We start from the raw sequence: 9,710 nt of genomic DNA on the forward strand, positions 1-9,710 counted from the left end.
GCGTGCTAAGCAAACCACATGGGGGAAGTGAGCTGGGGCCACACAACGGTTGGGTCCAGGTGGGGAAGGGGGGTGGAGCCGGGTCCGCAGGTGTTGGAGGGGAGCCCCAGGCGTGCAGCTGGAGCCCCCCCAACTGAGGGAGGTGAGCTGGGGTGCACAGGAAGTGTGAGCTGGAGGTTGGTCGTAAGCACGAATGGTCCTAAGTCGATGTTTTCATAAGTCAGGGACCACCTGGTATTTAAGAATTAGGTGCTATATTAAATAAAAATGCACTATTTTTCACACATTTTCTCATAGCCAGATAGATAGCACTATAAAATAAATATCAGGAGAGTGAAATTCTAGAATTTCATAGATATTGCACAGAAATCGGTTCTGTAATATCAAGCACTCGACCCATGGTCAAATGCAATCCAGCACAGAAGTGGAAAGCTGTCGTCTGTTGTCTGGCCAACATGCTATATTAAATGACTTAATAGTCTCAATTTAGTATTTAGGTGCCAAGTATCCTCACAACAAATAATACCAACAAAACCTAAACCAGAGATCAAACTGGCATGGAACTGAACTATCAGCTCATACCTAGACAAAGTCAGATCCTGCAAATTCAGAGCTGGCATGTCACGGCAGGGCAGTGGGGAATACCTAAAGTGTCAGTGCCCACACCAACAATCTGGCATCTCGCAGTAGCACTAAATTTAAATTAAAAGTGCATAAACAATTTAAGATGCTAAGCTAATTAAATGAGAAAGGGGGCTGTATGAAATCAGTCTACAAACATTTGAGGAATATTATGAAGATGATTTATATGGGGATAAAGAATGTCACTTCAGCTAAGAAAAAATATGATCTCATCTAAATTAGGGTTAGAATAAAAACAAAAAGGGGTTTCTAAACACAGCTTATTGATGACTATATTTTCAATGCCCTCTAATAACTATTTTTAATCTACATCCCTCCATTCTTCAAGAAAGAACAACACTAAACTGCAGCTCTAAACACACTGCTGTTAGTCTGAAGACAGTCTTCAACTAAGGATCCTAACTTGGAGTGGGAAGAGGCAGAGGAAAAGCAGTATTTCATGACCTTCATTTTAAAAAGATGCAGTTAGGTTCACAGAAGCTTACCAAGATACAGACATCCAAAGCCACCTTGTCCTATAAGCATGCCTAATTTCCACTCTTTTTTTGATGTGTCTGTTAACACCTCTCCAGGAGCAAACTCTTCCGCGAGCTTCCTCTTCATAGGCCCTTTTTTTCCAGATGTCTTCTTTATATATGGCATTTTCACTATAAGAAGTAAATGCCAGGATTATAAACTGAGCACACTTTTCCATAACCACTTTATACTCCATATGCCAGCTTTCAGGCTCTCTTTTGCTCATGACAGACTCCAGAAAGCAATGATGGGTTGTTTAAACTGCCAAATTGTTACTTTGTAAGAAATTTGCAAGGTTATCCCATTGGCATGAACCCCAGGTGAAAAGCAGCGCATATTTCTTGAGAGATCAGAAAAAAACTTCTCATCTGATTATAAATGTCTGATAAAAAGTAAAACAAGAAGCTTCAAAACAAAAGATTTTGTATCCAGTGTATTCACCTCTCCCCCAGCTTAATGTTATCTGCAAATGTCTCAAGAGTGCAATCTATCCCCTCATCCAGGTCATTAATAAAGATGATGAATAAAATCAGCTCCAGAAATGACCCTTGGGGCACACAGAGGCCGTACCTAACATAGCAAGTTCTTTTGAAATATTTTTTGGAAGAAGGGGCTCTTTCAAAATATCTTGTGCAGTGTCTACACACACAAAGCATTCTTTCAAAATTAAATTGAAAGGATGCAGTGCTCCTTCTGAAAGCTTTCTTCTGCTCCTGTTTCAGGAAGAACATCTTCTTTCAAAAGTTTCACGGGCCTTTATTTTATTCCTATTTTATTTTATTTTATTTTTTTTAAAGAACAGTCCTCATGATGCCTGAATTTTTAGACACCTGGCCCATTCGTTTGAAAGAGCGAGGTCTGTGTGGATGCTCTCTTTCAAAAGAGCAGATCACTTTTGATCTGCTTTTTTGTGGGTTGACGCACTCTTTCAAAAGAAGTTTTTTCGGAAGAGATCTTCTGGAAGGACTCCTTCCAAAAGATCCCTGTAGTGTAGATGTAGCCATACTATTTGCCAGGAAGTAGAAAGTAACAACTGCGAAGATGATAAATAACTAGGGAGAAACTGCCATCTCTTTCCCTTCTCCCTTCTCTTCTGGTGGGCTTGTGCAGGTGGACACTGGTTGCCATTCGGCTGGGTGCCATTTAATTTAAAGGGATATTGGGGCTATTGCTCACTCCCCTATTTCTATGGGAGGACATGGGGGCAAAAAACTGAAGAAAAAGGTTCCGAATATGCAGTAAAGAGATCATAACTAGCCAGTGAGTGGAGAAGGGTGAGAGAGTGAACTTGGCAAGTCCAAAGAAAGGCAAATCCAGAGTGGTGATTACATAGGAGCACTGGGGGACTAACACTGAGGGAAGCAGGGCTTGAAGCAATTGCTTGAATTGCCTTTTTCTATGCCCTTCTGTCCACCTCTCTGGCACCTCAGTGTCCTTTTTCAATGTTCCAATTTTTACCATCCATGGGTGGAATAAATTTTGTTATTTACACCATCGCATGTGCGGATGTGCACCAGCAATAGAAACACATGCTGTCCACTGTAGGGCGCTGTGGGCACTCTGCTAATCAGCTAGGCAGCACCTGAATCCCTCCTGAGAAGCTGCCCAAGCACTCAGCATAGAGGGAACGCTGCTCCTTTTCCCTTGCATTTTACTTCTTTGGTCGTGACCTCTGTTGCCTACTCATCAGCTTCCCCTTCTGGGTGCAAGGCACTTTTGGGGACTCCCTCCAGTTTCATCCATTCCAGAAATCAGAGGGCTGTGCAACTGTAGCAGCAGCCCCATGCACCACACCCACTCCCTGCAGCAATCTGACCTGAACAGCCACCTGCTTCCCCTAAACAGCATGGTGCCATGCCAGAGCCTGCAAGACTCCTGGAAGACAGGACAACAGATATGTTCCCACCTGCTACAAATACCACTTCCTGACCAATGAGACCTGTCCCTTACCTAAAAAGTCTGTAGCCAGGAAATGGGTCACCTAGAGGAAACAAAAAAATGTTAATAAAAATGATTCCAGCGTCCCACGCTCAAACTTAGAAGAAGCAATATACAGTAAACTCTTTCATATCCAGCATTCTATCATCCAGAACTCTCCAATAACCAGCATTATAACCATAAGTAAGTTTTAGTTACATTTTTTCTTTAGTGTTATGCTTTTCTAGTTATAGTCCTCTATTTTCCATAGTATTTGAATATCTGGCAACCTCCCGGTCCCTGGGCTGCCAGATATGAAAGAGTTTACTGTACTGTTCTACTCTTCAGGAACCTCCTAAAAGTGCAAAATCTCATAACAGAATTATAGTTGAACTCATAGCAGATAAAGACACACCACCAGCAGAACAAACTTGAAATCACAACCTCAAGAGAAGGGTTCTTCTAAAATTATTTCTAACAAGTCATTCAATACTATTACTCACACCTATCACATCTGAACAAAAAGCAGTCAAGCAGCACTTTAAAGACTAGCAAAATGGTTTATTAAGTGAGCTTTCGTGGGACAGACCCACTTCTTCAGACCATAGCCAGACCAGAACAGACTCAATATTTGAGGCTGTTCTGGTCTGCCTATGGTCTGAAGAAGTGGGTCTGTCCCACGAAAGCTCACCTAATAAACCATTTTGCTAGTCTTTAAAGTGCTACTTGACTGCTTTTTCTTTTGATAGTGTACAGACTAGCACGACTTCCTCTTTGTTACTATCACATCTGAAGTTTCTAGTATCCAAAATGCATTTTCAGACTCAATTGCTTTTCAATATTTCAACGTATTACTGTAAGACCGTATGTATGTATGGTTGTATATTCATTCCAGACAGCTTTGAGGCACCTCATCTTAATTTATAAAACAAAAGTTTAGCCATAATTTACATACAGTCCTCCTGAGGAGTTTCATATTCATAAGTAAATATTAATTCCATGAGATCATAAAATGCTTTATAAAAAGAAACCCCTTCATCATTTATCCCCAGGGAGAAATACTGCAGCTATTTTACAATATGGTACCAACAGACTATACAGGACAGGAAGGGAAGATTATAACAAAATGAAAGTATAAAAGGGGTGTTTAGGTATAATCAACTCACTCAAACTAAAAGTTTGAAAGAATACCTGCATTAAAATTACTCTTCTTCCACAATATATACGAAGGACAAATCATCAATTTTACCTCACAAACAAAACAGCACAATACCCACTACCACCATACCAGGGCATATGCTTAATACAAATTTAGACGACTTCAAATTACCTGCGGCATCATAGCTTGTTTTGGCTTCTGAAGTTTCCTACAAGGTGCTCAGGCTCACACATCCATAAAGTAATTTTGAGCCCCACAGATTGAGCGCTGAGCCCACAACAGCCAGAGCATGGGTTTTTTTTTTATTATTATTTCAGTGTAAAAAAAAATAACTTTTGCAAGGAAAGATAGTCTATCCCCTGCAGATGCTCAAGTCTCTCGATATTAAGTCTTATCAACTGCACCAGTTTGGGCTTGTCCATGCTACCTCCCTACTTTGAAGGAAGGATGGTAAGTAGGGTGTTGGGAGTTCCTTAATGAAGTGCTACAGTACATATGCAGCACTTCTTTAAGCAAATTCCGCCTGCTGTCCCCCTAGCAACCCCAAAGTTTTAAATTTCAAAGTGCTGGCTCGCGTGTACCGGGAGTAAAGGGACTTCAAAGTACCCCGGGCACTTCGAAGTACTGGTGGGTTAGCCACAGCTAACACTTTGAAGTTTAACACTTCAAAGTTGCTGCGGGGGAAGAAGTTGCAACGCTGCATTAATCAACTCCCAACACCCTACTTACTATCCTCCCTTCAAAGTAGGGAGGTAGTGTAGACACAGCCTTTGTGTGTTACACTGCCACCACCTCACCCTAATCAGTTAATGGAAATGCACTGAAAGCTGTGTTATCCTGGCACTTTACCAACTAAAAAAACTCTATTCATCAACATTTACATTGTCTTCCAATACAAATCTCTAATCTTAACAAAAGAAAGCAGCCATGTAGCACTTTAAAGACTAGTCTTTAAAGGCTTAAGTGCTAGATGACTATTTTTTTTTGTTTTAAGATACAGACTAACATGGCTACCTTTCTGTCACAAATCTGTAATCAGAACTAGTACACTGCCCATCTTATGCAGTTGCACATTCTGCACTCTATTTTTATGCAAGAGGCAGAAGACAAATGAGCAAGCCGATCTCAGAGATTTATTCAAAAAAGCAGCTTTCCGGCTTGTCATAGCATCGTTACAGATTCAGCCCATTCTCCAACACCTTCTACACCTACAGTAAAAACTGGATGTTGAAAATGATGACCTTGAAGCATTTCAAGATCCTGATCTGCTTTCTCATTCAAAGAAAGACTAAATTATATTCAGTAACTTTTAACATTTTACTCATCTGAGTGTATGCCATGTGCTGTCCAGAGCGTCATAACATAAAACTTACTGTATAGAAAACTACCTCTATACACTTAAATGCTTCAAGAAACCATCCACTATTCAGTAGAGTACCATTGATGGATTGGTGATCCCCTATATATTAGTTATATATTTTATTTAATTATATTCTAGTTCTTTGCAAATGGTATTCCATTGGTAAGTATACCTCTTAGAGCTTGTCTAATGTTTGGGAGTAAGGGCACTTCGAAACGCCCATGGCTACACGGCTTGCTGATGCTTCAAAGTTCGCAACTTTGAAGTTCGCATGGCGAGAATTGGGCTAATGAGGTGCTGCATATGCAGCACAGCACCTCATTGCTATTCTCTTTTCAGGCTCGTTTACATCCCCCCTTCCAAAGAGGGGGCTAACTAGTGTAGACAAGCCCATGGTTAACTAGAATTTTTGACTATATGGCACCACTCCTTTTCTCCAACAAGCCACAAAACAAAACTCTCTCTTTTCTATCTAACTGTATTTTCAAGTTTAATTGAATCTGTGCTCAGAAACTGCCCTGAAATCCTTGGATGTAGGATGCTATGTAGATGTCAAATATTATACTCTCTCAACTACTAAAAAGATTTGACTCCGCTTACTAACAGGAACATATGTTTAAGTCACAAGGCTAAACCACTAGAGCCGTGTGCTCAGAACTTGAACAAACTGAATACTTTAGATTTTGCTCCTAAAAAATAGAAAAATTACAATAAAAATAGAGGTGTTGTTACGTGAACTCTTCCCCAAAACCTCCTTAGTGAATACAAGGTCACTGCTTCTCCAAATACTATGCTTGAGGTGTGCATACAATTTAGCAATTGAGACTTGCCATAAATGACCCTTTTTACAAATACAATCTGAAAAAGTAATCCAGTTACTGTTGTTGTACGCTTAAATAAGTTTGAATAGACAATTCTCAGATTGTTTTCTTTCATTCTCAGTAAAAGTCAAAAGAATATAAATCAAATTCCCTTTAGCAAGTATTTCCGTATGGGGCCATTCAGAATGGCTATACTGCTGAATTCCTTCCTGATCTGGTTCTTTTCTTAATCTCTACAAAAATATCATTGTTGTATTTGATTATCTCAATAAGATGTCTTTTTTATTTTTCATCATAGAGAATATAGTGGTGCTGACCTGTGATCCTTTTAGTCAATAGGCAGTTCCAGTTAAACATTAACTCTCCACCTCATTAATACTGCTTATTCATACCAGAACTCTCCACATCTTCCAGCAAAGAAAAAAATTCCTTCATCCTCGCTACAAAAAACTTTTTTTAAAGTTCCAAAATATTTTCAACTGTGTACAGATTTAAGATTTGTTTATTTTATTGAAAACAATGGACATCATATTGCACAATTCTGAAAGGCATTCATATTTCAGATATTTGCAGAATTAAAACAGGTAATTTCTACAGGAATTAAAGGTCTAATTTATGCAAGAAAATCTTTTTCCTCCCTCAGGCCTTCTGTTACATGTTTAGAATAACGTTGCTCATCTGAAATTAACTGAGGTTATTAAAAATCAATGGGCAAAGTAATTGCCTTAGTTACAGCTATTTAAAAGTTCTTGCCTTTCAGTATTTATATTCAAGCTCGACAGAGTGAACCTGTAGTGAACCTGAATCGGTAGTTGTTTTTTTTTTAATATTTTATATTGTTTTATCAAGACAGCAGAAGGCTAGGGAAACTGGACACAGGCCTCTTTTCCTACAGGGGAAAGTCATTTCTGAATCCCTCAATGGAGCACACATCTGCCAAGTCTAGTTCTTTTAGAAACAACCTCCATGATTCTGAATTAATATTAAATCAGTTTAAACTATCTATTCCAGCCATAATTGACACTTTGAACTTCAATGAGTTTTAAAGTCTCCCTCAACTTTTGGATTTTCATCCATATAATACTCATACTGATAAATCCCTTCCTATATTATCTGCAAAGCCATACCAGATATAATCTCAAAAACGCTATCTCTCTGAACCAGCACCAAACAGCTACAAAATAAAAAGTGTCCATAAGAAAGGTATTTATGGTGATTATGTAGCACGTGTGAGAACTGCTGTTTCAATTATCGTTTGGGGTCTCCTATGACCTGGGAAATGAATGCTGATTCTCCCCAGGAAATAGGTGGTGGAATAAAAGTCTGTGGCAATGATGTGAACAGGGGAAACTTAATCAGAAACAACACTAAGTCTCCAGCTATCACAAATATCTTTATGACCTGCAGACTCAAAATTCCCTTAAGAATGATAGAGAACATAAGGCATGCCTGGAGGTGTTCTCCCTGGAAATCCATGGGGACAAATTTGGCGCCTACACCTGAACAATTTGACAGTGCTCCTTCTTTCTTCTTTTAAATCCATGGGCAGAATAAATTTTGTTATGTGCACCAAGGTGTGTGTGGATGTGCACCATCAACAGAAACACATGCTACCCACTGGGCAGGTAACTGCAGACCCTCTGCTGATCAGGTGGGCATCATACTAAGCTCTCCTGAACAGCCACCCAAGCACTCAGTTTACAGTGAGCACTGCAAGTCGACTATTATAAAATGGTTAAAACAACAAAAAAAAAAAGAAAAAAGCCAATTTATCTCCACTGTCTCAACTGCAATAGGATGGAGCCGCCCAAGCCTAACTCATTTAGGCACGATTTTAAGGATACATTTTTAATACGGTAAAACTTATTTTCTCTCCCATCTTCATCCTCTTAAGTGCTGAATTGTTGGGTGCCACGGGTCACCGCCTTGTTATTTCTGAAACAGACTAACACGGCCATTTCTCTGATGGATCTGAAGTTGTCCCTACCCTCACCCACTCCCCCTGAGGCTCCTCCGCACGAGGAGAAAGAGCTTCGCTCGGACCTACACCCCCCGGGCCGGCAAGCGCCGTTGGCGGGAGAAGGAGGCTCAGAAAAGGATCACCGCGGTGTTGGGGCCCCTCTGCTGTGCAGGCCCCGCCCGAGGAGAAGGGTCGGGAATGAAGCGCCACACCCTTCAGTGAATCTCCCCGGCTGGAAATGGGCCGGCGGGGGTGAGCCAGCCACGCAACCCTCGGGGAAGGGGTGAGCCCCGCGCCGAGACAGCCGCGACAGGCCCCCGGGGAAGGCGAGGGAGGCTGCTCCTCGGCGGATCGCGCGTGGGACCAAACTGCCTCCTCCCGCGAGGTCGAAGCTCTCAACACTGCCTCCCCAGACCCTTTCCCGGGCCGGAGGCCGATGAAGACGGAGGTTGCGGACTCAGCCGACTACATCCACCTCCAAAACCCCAGCTTCAAATACCTCCTAGGTCTCAGCAACTCTCTCTGCACCCTCCGAAATTCCCGCACTGCCCGAACCCTCAGGCAGCCCGCCCGACTACGCACATCCCACCATCACCCTCGCCTATTGGCTATTTACCCCGCAGAGCCCGCGCACCTCAGCAGCCACCGTCGCTCTTCTCCCGCCCCGAGCGCGATGCAACCTGGGAGTTGTAGTTATGGGGGGGGTAGCCTTGCTGCGCAAGGCTGCAGTACCCTGGATCAGACGAATCACGAGCTGCCGGCGTGGCTGCACTAGCATCCCCCTTTCCAAAAGGGGATGCTAATGAGCCACTTCGGCAGATGCTAATGAGGCGCTATCATGCATATGCAGTGCCTCATTAGCATAATTGGGGCTGCGCGCCTTTCGAAAGGGCCGCTTTCTAAACGCAGGCCGCTGGTGTTGACAGGGGCCTTCACAAAGCTTCCCCTCTCCCCCCTCCCCCGATTTCGAGGCTCCTTCCAAAACCAATTGGAAGAAGGGGTTTTGGAAATCCTGGGGTCCTTTCAAAAGCCTCCTGTCTACAGCGGCGGCGTGTATTTCGAAATCGGCGATTTCGAAATGTGCGCGGCTGCCATTATGCTAATAAGGTACTGCATATGAATGGTAGCGCCTCAATAGCGTCTGCCGACGTGGCTCCTTAGCATCCCTCTTTCAAAAGAGGGTACGAGGGTAGCCACGGCTAAGGGCCACGAAGGCAGATGTAGTCAGCACCGCCCGTCCTGGCTTTGTAACTTCCGCCTTCGAAGGAGTAAAACGTTAGGAGGCAAGTGGAAAACGCAACCACGGAGGAGGCATCTGCAAAGTTGCCAGTTGCA

General features: G+C 42.4%; 1 protein-coding gene across 4 annotated transcripts in view; it reads right to left on the minus strand.

Annotated features, from left to right (window-relative positions):
- Nucleotides 1–8,963, minus strand: part of VRK1 (VRK serine/threonine kinase 1) — a 59,605-nt gene extending 50,642 nt beyond the window's left edge. For 2 of the 4 annotated variants that reach the window (XM_074996551.1, XM_074996554.1), the window contains exons 1-3: nt 4,406–4,442; nt 3,109–3,139; nt 1,128–1,289 (exon numbers count right to left, since the gene is read on the minus strand). In XM_074996551.1, the coding sequence (XP_074852652.1) occupies nt 1,128–1,289; nt 3,109–3,139; nt 4,406–4,417 (205 nt within the window). In that variant the 5' untranslated portion in view covers nt 4,418–4,442. Of the gene's footprint in view, nt 1–1,127; nt 1,290–3,108; nt 3,140–4,405; nt 4,512–8,874 lie in introns of those variants that run through there. The other 2 variants (XM_074996553.1, XM_074996550.1) reach the window with 2 other exon arrangements.
- Between the last annotated feature and the right edge of the window lie 747 nt (nt 8,964–9,710).

Source organism: Carettochelys insculpta, chromosome 6 (assembly GCF_033958435.1).
Source record: "Carettochelys insculpta isolate YL-2023 chromosome 6, ASM3395843v1, whole genome shotgun sequence".
Lineage (NCBI taxonomy): Eukaryota > Metazoa > Chordata > Testudines > Carettochelyidae > Carettochelys > Carettochelys insculpta.